This window comes from Danio rerio, chromosome 4 (assembly GCF_049306965.1).
Source record: "Danio rerio strain Tuebingen ecotype United States chromosome 4, GRCz12tu, whole genome shotgun sequence".
NCBI classification, from domain to species: domain Eukaryota; kingdom Metazoa; phylum Chordata; class Actinopteri; order Cypriniformes; family Danionidae; genus Danio; species Danio rerio.
This window is the reverse complement of record NC_133179.1, coordinates 50,554,221-50,573,341: the sequence shown is the minus strand read 5'-3', so window position 1 is coordinate 50,573,341 and position 19,121 is coordinate 50,554,221. Positions and strand designations below refer to the sequence as shown.

Sequence of the window (19,121 nt, the reverse complement as noted above, 5' to 3'; positions counted from 1 at the left end):
TGGAGTATGTATGTTCTTCCATTGTTATCATTGGTTTCCCTGACAGTCCAAACACGTGGTACAGGGGAATTGGATGATCTTAATTGGGTTTAGAGAGTGTATGGGTGTTTCCCAGAACTGGGTTGCGGCTTGCAGGGCATCAGCTGTTTGAAATAGATGCTGGGATAGTTGATGCTTCATTCTTTTGTGGCAACCCCTGATAAATAAGGGACTAAGCTGAAGGAAAATTATTGAATGAATGCTTTTCAGGTTCCTTTGGTGCATGAGAGTCTTTTGTTTAGAGCAGGGATGTCCAAACTTGGTCTTGGAGAGCCGGTGTTCTGCAGATTTTAGCTCCAACTTGCCTCGACACACCTGCAAGTATGTTTCTAGACTGCCTAGTAAGAGCTTGATTAGCTAGCCCAGGTGTGTTTGATTGGGGTTGGAACTAAACTTTGCAGGACACCGGTGCTCCATGACCGGGTTTGGACATGCCTGGTTTAGAGGGACACTTTTCCTTTGCGCTTCATGAAAGGGTTCTCTCTCTGCTGAGGGTATCCATGATTATTAATTAGACTGCGGCCTGCTTTTTACAGTAGGTGGATTTTTGTGTGCCTCCTTAAGCTTCTTGTACACGTGAAGCCCTTTCCATACTTGGAGCAGCGATAAGGCCTCTCTCCGGTGTGAACTCTCATGTGCCTTTTAATGTCTTCTTTCCGATAGGAGGTCTTCCCGCAAAGTTCACAACTGTAAGGTTTCTCCCCACTGTGAACTTTCGCGTGGGTATTAAGGTGTGCTTTTCGGATGAAACTCTTTCCGCAATCTTGGCAGGTGTACGGTTTCTCTCCGGTGTGAACCCTTATGTGGATATCAAGGTATGCTTTTCGAAAGCAGCTTTTCCCGCAATGTTGGCAGATGTGCGGCTTCTCTCCGGTGTGAATTATCATGTGCTCTTTAAGACTTGCATTCCGGATGAAACGCTTCCCGCACTGTTGACAGGTGTAAGGTCTTTCCTTAGAGTAGTTTCTCATGTGAACTTCGAGGTTTTCTTTTGTTGAGAACGTTTTTCCACACTGACGACACATTAAAGGCACCAGTTCGATGTGGGTTTTTACATGTTTCTTCAGTTGAGCGCTTCTTCTGAAACGCACTCCGCAGTGATGGCACATAAAACTGTTCTCATTTGCATGAACATTCATGTGGTATTTAAGGTTACTCCGACTTGTGTAGCTCTTCCCACACTGATCACACGCAAATGGTTTTTCTCCAGTGTGACTCCTCATGTGGGCGATACATATCGATTCGTCTGCAAGACTCTTTCCGCATTGAGGGCACGTGTGAGAAGTCTCTATAGTGTGAACTCTCATGTGTCGTTTAAGGTAGTCTTTATGATTGAAAGATTTGCCACACTGTTGGGAGGTCAAAGCGTTTTTTGCGATATGAATTTTGATGTGGTTTCTGAGGTTTGACTTTTGAGTGAAACCTTTTCCACACTGTTGGCAGGTGAAAGAGCTCTCTCCATTGTGAGTCCTCATGTGGTTTCTGAGGTGTCCTTTTTTAGTGAAACCTCTTCCGCACTGGTCGCATTTGGGAGGATGTGCGGTCTTTGTTTTTTGAGCAGCCTTTTGTGAGCTCATCATAGTCTGCGAGCAAATGAATTCACTTTCTGTAGGTATGTAGTCGTTATGTTTCTCAATCAGATATTCTTGAATCTCCCTTTTCAGTGGCATCAGGTCTGAGGAGAGAAAGACAAAACACTTAATCAATGTCTTCAAGGAGGTTTCCTAACTCAAAAGTGATTGTTACCTTAAACCAAGGGTCACCAGACTTGGTTCGGCAGTGTTTAGTTTAACCTGCCTCAACACACTAGTATGGAACCTACAAGTATACCTATTAAGACTTTGATTAGCTCTTTCAGGGGTGTTTGATTAGGGTTGAAGCTAAACTCTGCATGACACTGTCCTTCCAGGACCAAATTAGGTGACCCCTGACTTAAACCATGAAGATTAAAAGAACCACTTTTCTTGAGGAAAAAAAGCTGTCGAACTTTACCAATATAGACTAAATGGCAAAAAAAGATAATCACATATGGAAAAAAAATCAAAATCCAAAAATTTACATGGTCACTAGGGCGCCAGTAGTTAAGTAACATTATGTTAACCCTAGCCATTTTACAAAAAACTGGAGGCACTCGTAAGCTTGTTGCCCAGGGGCACCATGAGGTCTTGATATGCTTCTTGCACCAATAACCTAGTGCAGGGGTCACCAATCTCGTTCCTGGAGGTCCGGTGCCCTGCAGGGCTTAACTTTAACTTGTCTCAGCATACCTGTTTGGGTGTTTTAAGTATACCTAGTAAGACCTTGATTAGCTTATTCAGGTGTGTTTGATTAGGGTTGGAGCTAAAATCTGCAGGACACCGGCCCCCCAGGAACAAGTTTGGTGGTCCCTGGCCTAGTGGTTAAGAGCATTGACATTTGGTACCGAAATGCTCATGGTGACCAGAGTTCGATTCCTGGCTGCAGGTCTTTTGACGATCCTTCCCAGCTCTCTCAGCCTCATGCATGTCCTGTCTCCACTCCACTGACCTATCTAATAAAGATTAAGAACCACTAAAATATATTAATAAAAAGTTCTTATATAGGGATTTTTGACAGCTGAAGGTTTGAGAGTTGTGCTTTGTCAATGCTACGCTGTCATATATTTGCACAGCACTGTGATGTAATACAAAAATTCTGAAACAGAAGATTGTACTCTCTCCTCATTGCCTGTGTTTTCATCTATGACTACAGTATATTTACCCCTGCCACAGTGAAAAAACAAGCCTTAACACTCTTGAGCACATTTGTAGGACTCTGTTGAGTCAAGTTGAGCAGAATTCTGTATTAAAGGTCAAGGTGTTTAAAGAGATCATCTTAGGAGAGTTGGTCATGAACTTGTACTGTCAGTACCAAGGAGTATCTGAGTGGAATACATAAGGCAAGAGTAAGCAAGTTTTTGGTCAAGGAGAGCCAAAATCCAGCAGAACCTTTAGCATGCACACCTAAACAATCCAATCAAGATCTGAGTATTGCTAGTAAGCTACAGACAGGTGCTTCTTTTTTCTCAAGGCTAGATAGTGGCACTACAAAACCGAACATGGCTACCCCCATAGCCCAACACAACTCTACATTTGATCGAAAGGGGCCATACTGATTCTTAGAGACCAGAAAAAATGACCAAGATTTAACATTTAACCAAAAAGACATTATTACATATAAATATTATAACATGTTGGGTCATGTGTTGCACACATTAGCTGTAGATGAAATGTACATGTTGTCCATTGGATATTACTAATAAGCATACTTTTAAAAAACTACTAAGACACACTTTACCTACATAATCAAAGGTGAAATTGCCTTACAAAAAGTAGCAAGATCATCAAGTACAAGTCACAAAGTTTTATTTAAAAGGGAATGACACAGAACTGGAAGAATAAGTAGGCAAAAATGTTGTTTTTTTCTGACAGAATCTAAATCCTCCATTTTCAGTACAAAACCTTTACACACATAATTTGAAATGACTAATAAACAGTCTGGTATTTCATACCAGATATTATATACAATATTATTTCATAATATTACATATATTTACAAGGTCATCAGTGTTGTCACTATGGTTGGTGACAATCAAATTCTAGATGAGGGTTTAAAAACTGCCCCATATGATTTACCGGGCGCAAATATAAAGTCAAAACATATATTTTTTGACAACTGTACTATTTGGATTATTTGAACATCCAAAAAACAGGTGTGTTGTTTTCTTGAAAGTTCTATGATGGAGAACAGGACAAGAAAAACAGTAAATTCTAAAGGTTTAGTACAACTTCATTTAAGGAAATGAAGATGGATTTTTTTTTTGGTTAACTAAATGCCATAAAACATGAAAACGTTGGTTTTTTCTTCTCTTTCTAAAATTAGATAAAACTTTCTTGTCGCTGTCTAGAATCAGATGCTCAAAAAGGGCTGCAATGAACTCCTGAATGCTCAAGTGAAGAAAGCAGTACATGGTACCAAGAATGATTCCCGTCTCCTCCTTAAAGATCTGGGTACACATGCCTGAGTACACCGATGCCTTATAGACGTCAATGCCACAGTCTTGCAGATCGCTCTCATAGAAGATCACATTGTTTCTTTCCAGCTGCTGGAAGGCCAGTTTCCCCAGTGAAAGGATGAGCTTTGGATCCCAGGAGACATCTGCTGTGTTTTCTCCATCATACTTTCTTCTGCTCTGCTGGATCTGAAAGCGGAGAAAGTGTGTGTACATCTGTGTCAGAGTCTTGGGAGATTCCTGCAGTGTTTCAGCATGAGCCCTGTGTTTCAGTTTCAGTATGTTCTGGAGAACAGTGGCTAAAATCCAGCAGAAGACTGGGATGTGGCACATAATAAAGAGACTCTTTGACTGTTTAATGTGATCAATGATTTCTCTGGCCTGATACTGATCTGGGAGTCTCTTTCTGAAGTACTCCTCCTTTTGGGCATCATTAAATCCTCGTATCTCTGTCAGCCGGTCGATACAGTCAGCAGGAATCTTACTGGCAGCTGCTGGTCTGCTGGTGATCCAGATGAGAGCGGAAGGAAGCAGATTTCCCTTGATGAGGTTCGTCAGGAGAACATCCAGAGAGACTGCTGAAGATACATCACCACACGTCTCATTACCAGCAAAGTTCAGAGGAATCCATCAAGGATGAACAGGACTTTGAATCGTGTGCTTCTTGTAAGGTTCAGTCCTTTAGTCTTTGGGAAAAACTGAGTTATGAGGTCTTTTAAACTTTGTCTTTCTTTCTCCTTTAAGTTCATCTCTCTGAATGGAAGAGGAAATATGAAGCTGATGTCTTGATTTTCTTTCCCTTCAGCCCAATCCAGAACAAACTTTTGCACAGAGACTGATTTCCCGATGCCAGCAACTCCTTTTGTCAGGACAGTTCTGATCTGCTCGTCTTGTTCAGCTGCTTCAAACAAATGTTTGCATTCAATCTTCTTCTCTAGTGACTGATGACGTCTGGAAGCAGCTTCAATCTGTCTGATCTCATGTTCAGTGTTGACCTGTTCACTCGCACCCTGAGTGATGTAGAGATCTGTGTAGATCTTATTCAGAAGTGTGGAGTCTCCTTGCTGAGCAATTCCTTCAAACACACTTTGATATTTCTTCTTCATGCTACATTTTAACTGGTTAATGAAGAACAGCTCGCCTAAACACAGAAGCAAAGAAACAGATAGGTTTAGTCTTGACTTTTCCAGCTATATTTGTAAGTGACAAACTGACGGTCATGAGTCTCTTACCCTGGAGAGTATCAGCAACTTCATCTTGCTTCATATCTCTCAGGAAGAAGAGTGTGAGATCAAGAGCTGCTTCAGTGATTCTGCATCTGTTGTCATTAAAGTTCTTTACAAAGTCTTGTCTGTTTTCTTCTTGTAAGATCTTCTTAAACTTCTTAAGTTCATTCTTCAGAAATCTGTCAATTTTATTCTCAAGATTCTATGATGGAAGAAATTAGATGAATTACATTTAACCAAAAACGTTTATTTACACACATTTCTACAACCACAGCCTACTCTCTGAGACAAGCAGGCACAGTTTGAGCAGTTTGAGGTTGAGCTCTCTTTTATACTCCATGCCCCAACCCTTTGGATCAAACCAACTCAAGGAAAACAATAACAAACAGTATGCCAAAGTAACTCCGCCGGTCCTACACCACCCAACCCGTTCCGAGCTGGGATCGAGCTGGCGACCTTCCGCATGGGAGTCGGTTGCTCTAACAAGGAGGCTAAAGACCATAGTCTATAGCGTTCATCGCTAGAGCACCTTTACAAGTCAGAGGTGTGAGGTATACCTGCACAGCACTTACTAACTGGCCTCTGTTACACTCACCACCTAAAACTCACTCCCATCCGGGTCATGACACCAATGTAACCCCGCCAGTCCTATGCCACCCAACCAACTACGAGCTGAAATCGAACCGGCAACCTTCCGTATAGAAGTTGGTTGCTCTATCAAGGAGGCTAAAGTCCATGGGCTCTGGCGTCTGCCGCTAGAGCACCTTTAGTGGTCAGAGGAGTGAAGTTTACCTGCACAGCACTCACTAGCTGGCCTCCGTTACACTAGCACTGTGTGTCTCTTACTGAAGGATCAAGGTATGTTGCGAAGTGTGTTTCACACCAACTGACATGGAATGCTGAATCTCCACTAAAAGTACTATAGGAAAATAAATTGTGCATATTTTGAGAGTTCACCCTTAGCTGATGATTGGTGTTAAAGCTTGTTTGGTATGCTCTCCTGGACGAAAGCTCTGAGCTTAAAAGATCCTTGTGCCTGGGGCTCCCTCCCGATAGAAGGGTGAGAAGGAAGTTTAAGCTCTGGTAGATCTCAAGAACCCCCCACTCCCCTCCCCTCCCCTTATGAATGGCAAATTATGAATAGATGTGGAAATATGCGATGGACTCATCTATAGTGCCAATTTGGTTTGGTCAATTCACCTATGTCTCATGTCTTTGGACTGTGGCTGGAACCCGGGGAAAACCCACAAAAGCACAAGAAGAACATGTAAACTCCACACAGAAACGTCAACTGGCCTGGTAAGCCAGTCAAACCAGTGACATTCTTGCTGTGAGGCAACAGTGTTAACCATTGGGCTGCCATTCCACCCTGTCTAGAAAAGGAGTAGGAGTAGCGGTGGAAGGGGAGTTTTTTCAAAATAAAGACATTGAGGTAAGAATTTCTGGTTATTTACGGTGAGTTAGTAATAGACTGATTAGTGGATATTGTATAAGCTAATGCTAGATATATATCATATTTCAATCAGTCAGTGAAAATCTTAAATCTTAAATGCGGCAATTAACAATAGCATGACAGTTCACCGAAAGTGCTAGAATTAGCTTACTGAAAATTAAAGTCCTGTGCATATAACCCATGGTGAGCACTGCAGATTGCGCCACTAATGGCAGAGTTGCGGGCTGGGATCTGGTGAAATTCGCCATGGGAAAGTAAAAGTGAGGTGTACTGGCATTATTAGCAGAGGCAGGCAAAAAAAATAAGAAGGGGAAATGACAGCCTGATCTCACGAGAGAACGTAAGTATTTTACGTTTTGCCAGTTTAGTGGCTAATTCGTACGAATTTGTACGAGTTCAGTCGTACGAAATGGTACGATTTTAAAAAGGAGGCGTGGCACCTGACCCCACCCCTAAAACCAACCGTCATTGGGGGATAAGCAAATCGTACTAAATTGTACGAATTAGATCGTACAAATTCATACGAATTAGCCACTAAATGAAAAAGTTACGAATTGCCGTGAGATTGTGTTGGGAATGACGGACTTCAGGGCTGGAGGAAGGGGCTGTGGGTCAAGGGTAGGGGAGAGGAGTTGGGATAATAAGAAGCCTGATGGTGCAGTTCCACTGGCATGTTGTGGGTATATAAGTATTTAATAACAAAGACGGCTCGGCTTAAACAAAGGTAAATTTGGGCAGTCCATGAAAATCTAAAAGACGTCTTAGAAAAGTTAAAAACTAGTACAGTCATACAAAAAAAACACAGGAATATGATGTAGGTGACACGTGTAAAGTTTGTGTAATCCGTATATTTCCTTTAGATCAGTGGTGTCAAACTCAATTCCTGGAGGGCCAAAGCCTTGCACAGTTTAGTTCCAACCCTGCTCCAACACACTGACCTGTAGGTTTCAACAAGCCTAAATGACTCAATTAGTTTGATCAGGTGTGTTTAATTAGGGTTGCAACTAAACTGTGCAGAGCTGCAACCCTTTTGGAACTGAGTTTGACACCTGTGCTTTAGATGATCGATAGACATCTATTTGAATTTTGCAACCCAAATTTATCCTTATTTTAGTGGGATATGAAAATGTGTTACAAAAGCAGGATTTTTTTCACTCCTCATTTGGTCTGTTATAATATAAATATTAAATATGAATCAAAATGAGTTTTTCCCACCTGGAAGATCCACACAAGATTGTCTGTGAAACTCTTGTGCCTCCTGTGAGTCCTGTGTCTTGGTTCTGGTAACTCATATTCAACACTGTTAACAAATAAAACTACTGTAACAATACATTTTGAGGCAAACAATACAGATATATCTTGAAAACTTGAAAATAATAAATGTTTTACATGATGAGAAGACGGTCAGGAAATTTGCTGTGTTATGGATTAGATTTAGCTGAGAACCCCCCCACAAAAGTCATAGAGTCATTGATTGATTAATTCAAACAACTGATTCATCCAGGAATGGCTCTCCTTGCTGAAATGTTGTTTCACATTTTCAATACAGTGCATATTTGACCAATAATATAAAACACAAAATACCTTTTGGCAGATGATGGTTCTTTCCCCGTGAGGGTTGGTGGATGATTTTTTGACCAGTTACTCTTCAGAGACACAGAGCTAGACACATATGATCCTGAATCTACACTGGTGACACAAAGAGACCAGAGGGAAAGCAGTGTCACAAACTGATCAACAAGATTAACATCTTGCATTGCATACATTTGTCAAGTTATCAGGTTTAGAAGAGGGTGCTTTGGGGTTTAGATCTATTGCTAATCTGTTTTGCTCACTCTCCACTGACTGGTCTGCAGGATACTTTTACATCTCTTGGACAGCAGCATGCCAGCAGCCAGAGGAGCGTTGCAGATACTAGAGATGTGGACGAGTAGATAGATTCCACGGCAGGGCTCCCAGTATATCAAAAGGGCACTACTATTCAGGACCTTTCAGCTGGTTGAGAACCAAAAAGTAGTGTGTGTCGAAAACGGAACCCTATTTTTTTCACTTACTTTCTTTCCTCTCTCTATTTCCTGTCTCTCCATATGCTTCTGTCTCCTTTCTCTATTGCCCCTGTGCTTTCCCCAGGTCAGTGGATCCACCAAGGTTCCAGCCCTTTCCCGAAGTAAGCACAGTTCTGGGGTGCTACCCGTCTTTTAAGTGGTAATGGGGTTATTTCAAAAGTGGATGGTGGCCAAGATATGTGGGAATGGAGCAAAGCTGGGGGCATCACTGTTAACAAGCATCACCCATTTGCCCACCAGTCTCGAATCTCAGAATAAAAGGAGGAGTGACAACTTAGGAAGACGAGAGAGGACCAGGCCTGAAGTTTATGTTTGGATTCCTTTCAGTTTGACAGTAGCCGGTTGTAAGTGGCTGCATGTTTTGTGTTAAAACTATGTATATTGAAAATGTGTTGAAAGTGTAGTCAAATTTATGAAGAACCTTAAAACTTATTTGACTCACTAAAACTTTGACTCATTCCACTCAAACTGAATGAACCTAAATCAATTCACTTCTTACAGATGTTAATCATTAACCCAAAGCTCACTTACATGAATCATAACATATAAAACATTCAACTCATCGATAATGAAAATAAAAATTAGAAACGTTTTCTGATGACTTGAAGAATTTATATACAAGAAACCCTGAAGCTGGTGAGGTGCATGGAAAGAGACATGTTTTTAGACAGACCAGGGGTGAAAAACAGAAATTGGACAATTCAATTCTTCACTTGAGCTGGGTAAAATGATCCTTCTCACTATACATTTTCATTGTGTCACAACACAAAAGGGAATCCTCGGCAAGTGCAATTGACAAAGGAAAACCATAAACAAAGACTACACAATTCTGACATTACATTATTGGACATCAGACTGGGGGGAAACTGGGCTGGAAGCAAGCATGGGAAGGGTGTGGCTGGATACAGGGCTCAGCAACAAGGCTAAGAGCTGGTCTGGGACCAGATGGTTGGGTAGCTTGTGAAATGCAGATAGAGTTAGAATCTAGACTTGTATTGGCAGGGCAAGGATCATGAGAGGATCCTACAGTGCAAGGAGTCAGATTGGGACCAGTGGAGCAAGGAACCTGGATGGCAATGGCCATGGGCCATGTTTTGTGACTAAAGAAATGATTGGCAGGCACTCAGGGACTAAAGCCATCACTCCTCACCTGCCAGAAGTAGATCTTGGCAAAATACAATAATGTCCTCTGTGAATGTGGAGGGTTATGGTTAGGGCATTGGACTGATAAAACACATAAACCTAGATATATATACACACTAATAACAATCAACATAGGTGTACTAATGAGGGAACCAAGGCAGGAAACAGAACAAAGGAGGATGTCACAAGACACCCCTGATTCAACTGAATACAAAGGGGCAAAATTGGGTCAGGGAGCACAGTAGTAGAGGCAAAACAAGGCCAAGACAATACCACAACCTAACAGGAGTCCTGACAGGCACAGTCCATCAGTTAAATCATTAGTTGTCCAATAGTACAAACAATTTCAACAGTGCATGTAAAACACCAAAATACCTTTGGTGCTATGAAGAACTGGGTTGCACTGGTAACTGTTACGGTGCCAATCGTCTCAGTATGTATATTAACACTATTAATGTCCAATAACCATGAAAGAGAAAAACACAGACGTACTAAATTGTAGATGTTTACTCAAATTTGGATATATTAATCCTCAAATAACAATATTATTTAAATGAAACAAAAACATACATCAAAAGAGCGTAGGCCTGCGCAAAATAATAATGAAATAAAGGTTCACAATAGGATGTAAAGAATAATGCTGATTGCTTACAAATCAATAGTAAAGAAAACTATTATAAAAAGTCCTTTCTACACGTTCAGATACCAGGAGGTTGAATGAAGCTGGTCTTTTAGCTACAGTCTCAGGGCTGTTGGTGCACAATGATTCCTCCCGCGATTAGAAGGGCAGGAATTTCAGCCGGTACTGGATGTTGCTGAATAATTATGATACTGCTTCATACGACTCTTGCACATGTGTGGTTCTACAATGAACAAATTAACGTGATCAGTAATAATTTGAATCATCATATGATGGTCACCAGCAGCACTACAAATGTGCTGAGTCATAGCCATACAATATGCATGTAGATAATAGTAATGTGGGCAATTAAATACTCAAACATTACATCAACAATGCAGCAGTTGTACATCAATTAAACACAAGTAACTGACAATCATATTAATATAATATAATGTACTGTAGAGTGAAACTCACGTTTCTCATTTACGGACTTGCAAGGATCGTCACGAGCGAGACTTCGGCACCGTCTATAAGCGTTATTAAAAACCATCCGCTGTCAATCCAGATTATAATACACCCTTCTGCAGTTCACAAAGTGAAAGTGCTACAGAACGAGTCGATAATTTACTGTTTTACGCCGTTAAAGATGAGATTGTAGGACCTCTGCTTTCACATCGCCATTCCTGAACTGATTCACTTTCGTTTTTTATCAATCGGTTGACTTGAACTGAACTGAACTGATTCGCGAACGCTTGCTTGATTTGGTTGATTCCTAACTGAACTGATTCGCGGTGGCGCGACTCACTAAATATGCCACACCTTTTCTTCTAAATGAGAGATAAAATAATCTTCATACAACACCTATTTTAAATGTGCATAAACTGAACAATGGCTTTTTTTACATTTGGGCAGGTGATGGTGTTTCCCCACTGAACTCTGGTGGATCCTCTTTAGACCAGTCACTCTTCATACATGATCCTGATCTCACACTGAACACACAAACACACCAGAGAAATTAACTGTGGGACAAACTTCAGTCTCCTTTACAAGAGTTTATCAGACAAATATGAGTTTGTTCAGTTTAATTCAGCACAAACTAATAGTTGACTGAAGGTCTGTCTGATCAGGTCCGCTGAAACTGTTCTGCGGTTAATTCTGATGTTGTACAGGTCTTATAACTTGACACATTAAGTATATTCAGCTCTGGTAAATATGACACCAGACCAAGCTGTTTATAACCTACAATGATCTCAACACATTCAATAGTATCTGGATACAGCCTTGCATGAGCAAGCTGAGACTGCACTGAGTGGAAGTAGTGACGCCACTGTGAGGGGTCGGGTTAGCGGTGGCGTGATTATGTCATATGGAGAGGTGTGCGCATTAAAAGCATCGCATACACCTCGGAACACTCTCAAAACATTTCCTGAGGGTGTAAACTGAAGCTTTGTCCATCATTTGATCAGGCAATAGCAACACAAATAAGTGCATTGTTGTTGTTCTTTGTTCTTAAAAGAAAGTGTTGAAATAATGGTGTAAAAACAGAGTCAATACCTGTGTTTCTCTGAGAGAGAGTCCTTTACTCGCTCCTCTGCCATACTGCAGCTAAAACACCAATGCAGACATTAGCAGAGTTTTGAGGAAACAATCAGCCGCTGACCATCACCTGGAGAGGACAATATACTGAGATATCATTACACAGTTATGGGTTAAATCCAGTTTGTTTAAAGAACATCAGCATTTTGGAGTTTTTTTTCCTGTTTACAGGATGGTCTTTACCAAACACTAACAAGCGTAATGGTATAAGTATTAAACTTACATGCTGAAGTACAGACGCTCTTGTGCAGCAGGAACAGAATTTGAGCTTTTTGACTCTTCAGTTCACTAAAACACACCTGTGCGCTCCTACAGGTATATCCTGAAATGTTATTGGTTCCACCGAGTGGCGTTGACATTAATATTCATGGGATTCTCCCGACTGTGGGCGTGTTCTTGAGAGAACACACCACTAGAACAGACAATATTTGTGCAGTTTCTCTGAGCACAAGTTTTCAAGAAGATAACAAGGAATTTGAGATGAAATCTGAGAGGTCTCTGAACAATACTGAAAGAGATAGCTCACCCCAAAGTGAAAAAAGTCATAATATGCTCACCCTTCTTGAGTTCCAAACCGGTTTGACTGTCTTTCTTCTGCTAAACACAAAAAACCTTAGAAGAAAGCTTGACACCTTTTACCATTGAATTCTACATTATTTTTTTTTCTCCTACTATGAGAATTTAACAGAGATTTCCAAATTTGCCTTCAGACAAGAACGAATGTTTATTTGTAGCTTCAGGACAACTTTGAGGAAAGGTTTTAATACTGTCATGGTCAAAATGGCATATTGAGAATACAGCAGAAAGAATCTGAGGGGTGTTAATGGTATAGTTACTATGATATTATATAATAATATAGGATACTCTGTTTTTCCTCAGAGCTTGACTACTGTCAGATATTATATGCTAATGCCATTTTAGGAAGCTCCAGCTAGTACAACATAATGTAGTGAGAATAACCCTTCAGTGTCCATATGGTGAATTATTAATAGTTTGCACTCTGAGCTTAACACTAGATCCTCCAGGTGTTACTTACAATAGAGGAAAACATGAGACAGTGTTAGAGGTGTCTTATCTGGGCTAAAGACAAAAGGACCAATAGGCCAAAGTCCTCATCAAATGAAAGTAGAATTTGGCATTTATTTGGAAATCAAGGTCTGGAAGGAGAAAGTAGTAGCGCAGAATTAAAGTTTCGTATGGTCTAGTGTTAAGTTTCCACAGTCAGTGATGGTTTGGGCAGCATCCATACCCCTCACATTGGCGTCAGCAGCTCCACTGAGTGCATTGTGTCTGAGACTGTGTGTGTCAGGTGCATATGCTAGTCTGCAGTCAGATACTATTGACTTCATGGCTCCCTCTGCTGACAGATTCATGGAGATGCTGATTTGAATATCCAGCAGGACTTGACATCTGCCCACACTACCAAATGTGCTAACGCCTGCTTTAAGAACCATGATATCCCATCTAAATCATAAAATACTTCCTCATTTGCTAAGTATTTGTCTCTCCTATGTAGGGTGAACAAACCCTTAATACATTTATACAAACAAAACTATTTTAAAACGTTCTGTTCCTCGAGCATCCGCCTGTTGTTTGTAGCTTTAGCCTGCTAGCGCCGCTGGTCAGCTAAAGCTACTGACCTCTTTCATTCACTCATTTTTTGACTTACTGGCCTTGCTCTTCACCCTGTACAATGTCGCTTGTGTGTCTGCCCTTGAGTGCAGGAGAAGCATCAATGGAGACGTTAGAGCTGGAGCTGGAAGCAGTGGAGTCCCAGATTCGCACCCTCGAGGTGAGGCGGACGCAGAAGCAGGAACGACGAGCTCTGCTTGTTGTGCCTAACGCTAAGGCCACCTCAATATCTAAGGTAAGCGGAAGATACAACCACGTCACTCCCTCTACCTCAACCCCACGTGTTTCTCTGTCCAGGTCCAGCGCACCGGGGACGCAGCTCGGCCAGGCGTCATTCATGCCGACACCCGGCTGCCACGGCGCCTGAGTGCAGCCGCGTAAGGTGCTTACCAGGTCCCGGGGCAAGACGTCTGCTCCTCCCGTGTTCGAGATCTCCACGGGGAACCGCTTCTCCCCTCTCCGCGAGACGGGTCCCGATGTGCCCATCATCGGTGACTTGATCGTTTGCCACGTCCGCGCCGCCTCCTCCAAAGGTAACAAAGTATGTACTTTCTGCTTTCCTGGAGCCTGAGTTAAGAATATTTCTACACAGATTATAACAATCCTGGGCGCTGCCAAGAGCCCTGGTGCCATCGTCCTCCATGTGGAGATGAATGACTGTGGACTCCGGCAGTCGGAGATCTTGAAGAAGGACTTCAGGAGCCTGATCAAGATGGTTCGACGCACCTTTTTTGGGAGCGTCCTACGCTTTTCCGTGCTGACGACCTGCACCCCAGTCGAGCTGGAGCTGAACTCCTGTCAGACAACATCTTCAGATTACTTCGCTCCATCTGACTAACAGGTAAAAATCCACAAAGCTCACATTATAACCACATAGACTCTTGTTCGTCCCAATTAAACATCAGTAATGCATATCTGGCTAACCCCATAGAGACAGTGTCTGTTCCTCGTATTATTAGATCAAGAAACAAACATACTGTGTCAATAACCAATGATTTACTCTTAGCTGCTGACCAAGGGTGCATCTCGCTATTAGTTCTACTCGATCTTAGTGCGGCATTTGACACCATTGACCAAAGTATCCTCATGAATCGCTTAAAGTCTACAGGTGTCCAGGGACAGGCTCTACAATGGTTTAAGTCATACTTAACTGACCGTTACCAGTTTGTGAATATTAATGGACAGCCTTCACAAGTCAGCCCAGTGCAGTATGGGGTGCATCAAGGATCAGTTTTAGGCCCTTTGCTGTTTACAATTTACATGCTACCACTGGGAGACATTATTAGAAGACATGGGATCAGCTTTCACTGCTATGCAGATGATACTCAACTATATATTTCAACTAATCCTGATGAGACGTCTGAACTGTCTAAGCTACCTGAGTGTATTAAAGACATTAAAGACTGGATGACCAACAATTTTCTTCTCTTAAACTCCGACTAAACAGGATTATTACTTATTGGGCCTAAATCCTGTACACAGCAGATCTCACAACTCAATCTACAATTAGAGAGATACAAAGTTAGCATTAGCGCTACTATAAAAGATTTGGGTGTCATATTAGACAGCAATCTAACTTTTGAAAACCATATATCCCATGTCACAAAAACTGCCTTCTTTCATCTGAGAAATATCGCTAAATTACAAAGTATGCTATCCATCTCAGATGCAGAAAAGCTAGTCCATGCTTTTATGAGCTCTAGGCTGGATTACTGTAATGCTCTATTTGCTGGCTGCCCAGCATCCTCTATTAACAAACTTCAATTAGTACAAAATGCAGCAGCCAGAATTCTGACCAGATCTAGAAAATATGATCATATCACCCCAATTTTATCCTCCTTACACTGGCTGCCTGTTAAATTTCGTATTGAATTTAAAATATTACTTCTAACCTATAAAGCTCTAAATAATCGAGCTCCTGTTTGTCTAACCAACCTTCTGTCTCGCTACAATCCAACTCGCTCTTTAAGATCTCAAAACTCAGGGCTTCTGGTAGTACCTCGAATAGCAAAGTCGAGTAAAGGAGGTCGAGCCTTCTCCTTTATGGCTCCTACACTCTGGAATAGCCTTCCTGATAACGTCCGAGGCTCAGACACACTCTCTCAGTTCAACACTAGATTAAAGACCTATCTGTTTAGTAAAGCATACACTCAGTGCATCACTTAGCGGGTTTCCACACAAGTTTCTGCATCTTGTTTATACACACTATGAACAGCAGCTACACTAATTATTCTCTTTATTCTCCATTTCCACCTGGGTGTAACCACAGGGGGGAGTGACAGAGACAAGTGGAGGTAAGATCCACAATGCAGGTTTAGTCAGCGTCAGGCAAGCAATGATCAAACAGGTACAAACGGGTATATTCAGGCAGTCCAGAATTGTAGTTGTATAAACAGGCAATAGGTCTAAAGGCAGGCGGCTAAACAGGAGGACAAAGGTAAACAAGGCTAGGGTCTAACACGGAGAAATAAGAGAGGGAGAAACGCGTTGTAATGTTACTGAAACAGCTAAAAAGACTCGGCCAACTGGATGAGTAAATGAGTGTCTTATGTAGGGTGTGTAATCAGTCTATGACAAGGCTCAGCTGGTGAGAGTGTAATCAATCTTCATGAGTGAGCATGTGAGTGTGACCGGAAAGCATGTATGTCTATGTAGTCCAAAGGAAGGCGGAAGTGTAGTCGATGGTATTCGTGTGAGAACCAGCGATCTCTGGCGAACGATCGCTGGTTATGTGACATAGCCCCCCCTCTAGAGTGGATTCCAGACACTCCACTACTGTTCAGGCGAGAGGCGGAGCAGAGGCGGAACAGGGGGAGGGATGGAGGGCCAGAACCATGCACCTGGGGTGTACCTGGGGCGTGGAGCTGCGGAAGGCCTGGAGAGTGGAGCTGCAGAGGGCCTGGAGCATGGAGCTGCGGAAGGCCTGGAGAGTGCAGCTGTGGGGAGCCTGGAGCGTGGAGCGAGGCAAGGCGAGGAGCCAGGCTGGGACAGGCAATGCTTGGAGCTGTGGCCGTTCGGGAAGCTTAGGAGGCGGCGGCCCTTCGGGAAGCTCAGGCGGCAGCGACTCTGGCAGCAGCGTCGATTCTGGCTGCGGCATCGACTCTGGCTGTGGCGCTGGCTGCGGCATCGACTCTGGCTGCGGCGCTGGCTGCGGCGTCGACTCTGGCTGTGGCGCTGGCTGCGGCATCGACTCTGGCTGCGGCGCTGGCTGCGGCGTCGACTCTGGCTGAGGCGCTGGCTGCGGCGTTGACTCTGGCTGCGTCTCTGGCTGCGGCGTCAACTCTGGCTGCGGCGTTGACTCTAGCTACGGTGCTGGCTACGGCATCGACTCTTGCAATGGCGCTGGCTGCGGCATCGACTCTGGCTGCGGCGCTGGCTGCGGCATTGACTCTAGCTACGACGTCGACTCTGGCTCTGTCGCTGACTGCGGCGTCGACTCTGGCTGCAGCGCTGGTAGCTCTGGCAGTGGCAGCTCTGGCGGTGGCAGCAGTGGCGGTGGCAGCTCTGACGGTGGCAGCTCTGGCGGTGGCAGTTCTGGTGGTGGCAGCAGTGGCTCTGGCGTTGGCAGCGGTTCTGGCAGTTGCTCTGGCAGTGGCAGTGACTCTGGCAGTTCTGGAGGATCTGGCAACACTGGAGGATCTGGCAGTACTGGAGTCTCTGGCAGCTCTGGAGTCTCTGCCAGCACTGGAGGATCTGGCAGCACTGGAGGGTCTGGCAACACTGGAGGATCTGGCAGTACTGGAGTCTCTGGCAGCACTGGAGGCTCTGGCGGCACTGGAGGGTCTGGCAGCTCTGGAGGCTCTGGCTGCACTGGAGGGTCTGGCAGCGATGGAGGATCTGGCAACACTGGAGACTCTGGCAGCACTGGAGGTTTTGGCAGCACTGGAGGATCTGGCAACATTGGAGGATCTGGCAGCACTGGAGGGTCTGGTAGCTCTGGAGGCTCTGGCAGCACTGGAGGGTCTGGCAGCGAGATGCTCCAGGGACAGACCAGCTTCCAGCCTCCACCACGGTGATTGAAGCTCTGCACAAGACTTTTGGCCAGCAGAGAAATTAAAATGGTCGTGCCCAACTGAGTCTGGTTCTCTCAAGGTTTTTTTTTCTTCACTCTCCTATTGGTGAAGTTTTTTTCCCTCTCCGCTGTCGCCACTGGCTTGCATGGTTCAGGATCTGAAAAGCTACTCAATGATGGATTTGCTCTTCAGTGTTTGGACTCTCAGTAATGATTAAATCACACTGAACTGAGCTAAACTGAACTGAACTGAACTTAAACACTAAAAACTGAACTACACTGATCCAGTTACTATGACCATTTATGTGAAGCTGCTTTGACACAATCTACATTGTAAAAGCGCTGTACAAATAAAGCTGAATTGAATTTAATCGAATATTATACACACGGGCGTAAATCCCGGGGGGGACATGTCCCCCCCTCCCCCCCCCAAAAAAAAATTATTAAAAATAAAAATAAAAACTCTCAATTGTGAAAAAAAATATATCTAGCTAAAATAATTGTCTAAGTAGAAATAAAACCGCATTTATCATTTAAAATGCATTTAGAAACAGTTGAGTTCCCCCTCCCCTTCCTCAGAGTGGTTCGTTCCACTCCGTGCTTTCCCTCATCTCACCTACTCTCTCACACACACAACGGGTGTGTGGCGGCGGCTTAGTTAATGTTGAATTTCAGTAAGTAAGTAGGGGTTTTTTTATCCACCTTAAATAAAGCGTTTCTCTTCAATGTAGTTAATACAGACTCGTTCATAAATTAGTTGCGGCAAAAATGCTGATTACAGATGTAATTGTCCATGAATCTGCTGTATTAGCGTTAAGTTAGCTTGTTGCTAACGCTAAAGCCGTTTCCCATGCATTTTTTATTTTGTGACGACGTGGCATAATGTTAACTTAACACTAACGACCACAATTAGCATATTGTTTAGTTGTGTATTTGCTAAATGAGCACTGTGCACAGTAACCCCACTGTATTTTTGTATCATCAGTTTCTATTCTGTTTTAAGTGACTCAATTAATTTGAAATTAAAATGTTAACCTTTTTAATTCTTTGTTTTTGTTGTTGTGATTATTTTTATGATCGTTTTGCATTCTGTATGTACAGCACTATGAATTGCCATGCTGTATAAAATGTGCTACAGTATAAATAAACTTGCCTGGCAGTGTCATGTATTGGACAAATTGACAGAGAAAATAGACATAAGATCATTTTCAGTGCAGCTAAACGCCAAGTACAAAAACTTCACATATTAATCACACTGGCTTTCAGAATGAGTGCTTCTGAAAATACTAATGACACATTATC

At 42.9% G+C, this 19,121-nt stretch overlaps 1 protein-coding gene across 3 annotated transcripts; it reads right to left on the bottom strand.

The window, feature by feature from the left end:
• Positions 1 to 500: 500 nt before the first annotated feature.
• LOC108183449 (NACHT, LRR and PYD domains-containing protein 3-like) lies at positions 501 to 12,516 on the bottom strand. Of its 3 annotated transcripts, XM_073947758.1 has the most exons (7): positions 12,399 to 12,516; positions 12,134 to 12,245; positions 11,482 to 11,568; positions 8,333 to 8,437; positions 7,964 to 8,048; positions 5,302 to 5,497; positions 3,402 to 5,210 (listed from the first exon to the last, which is right to left on the bottom strand). In XM_073947758.1, the coding sequence occupies exons 2-7, from the start codon at positions 12,175 to 12,177 to the stop codon at positions 4,687 to 4,689; spliced, it is 1,041 nt and encodes a 346-aa protein (XP_073803859.1). In that variant the 5' UTR covers positions 12,178 to 12,245; positions 12,399 to 12,516; the 3' UTR covers positions 3,402 to 4,686. The 3 variants fall into 3 exon arrangements, with proteins under 3 accessions (XP_073803858.1, XP_073803859.1, XP_068076308.1); XM_068220207.2 differs by lacking the exon at positions 11,482 to 11,568 and having other exon boundaries at positions 3,407 to 5,210; positions 12,399 to 12,457; XM_073947757.1 differs by lacking the exons at positions 3,402 to 5,210; positions 5,302 to 5,497; positions 11,482 to 11,568; positions 12,134 to 12,245; positions 12,399 to 12,516 and adding an exon at positions 501 to 1,714 and having other exon boundaries at positions 8,333 to 8,376.
• Between the last annotated feature and the right edge of the window lie 6,605 nt (positions 12,517 to 19,121).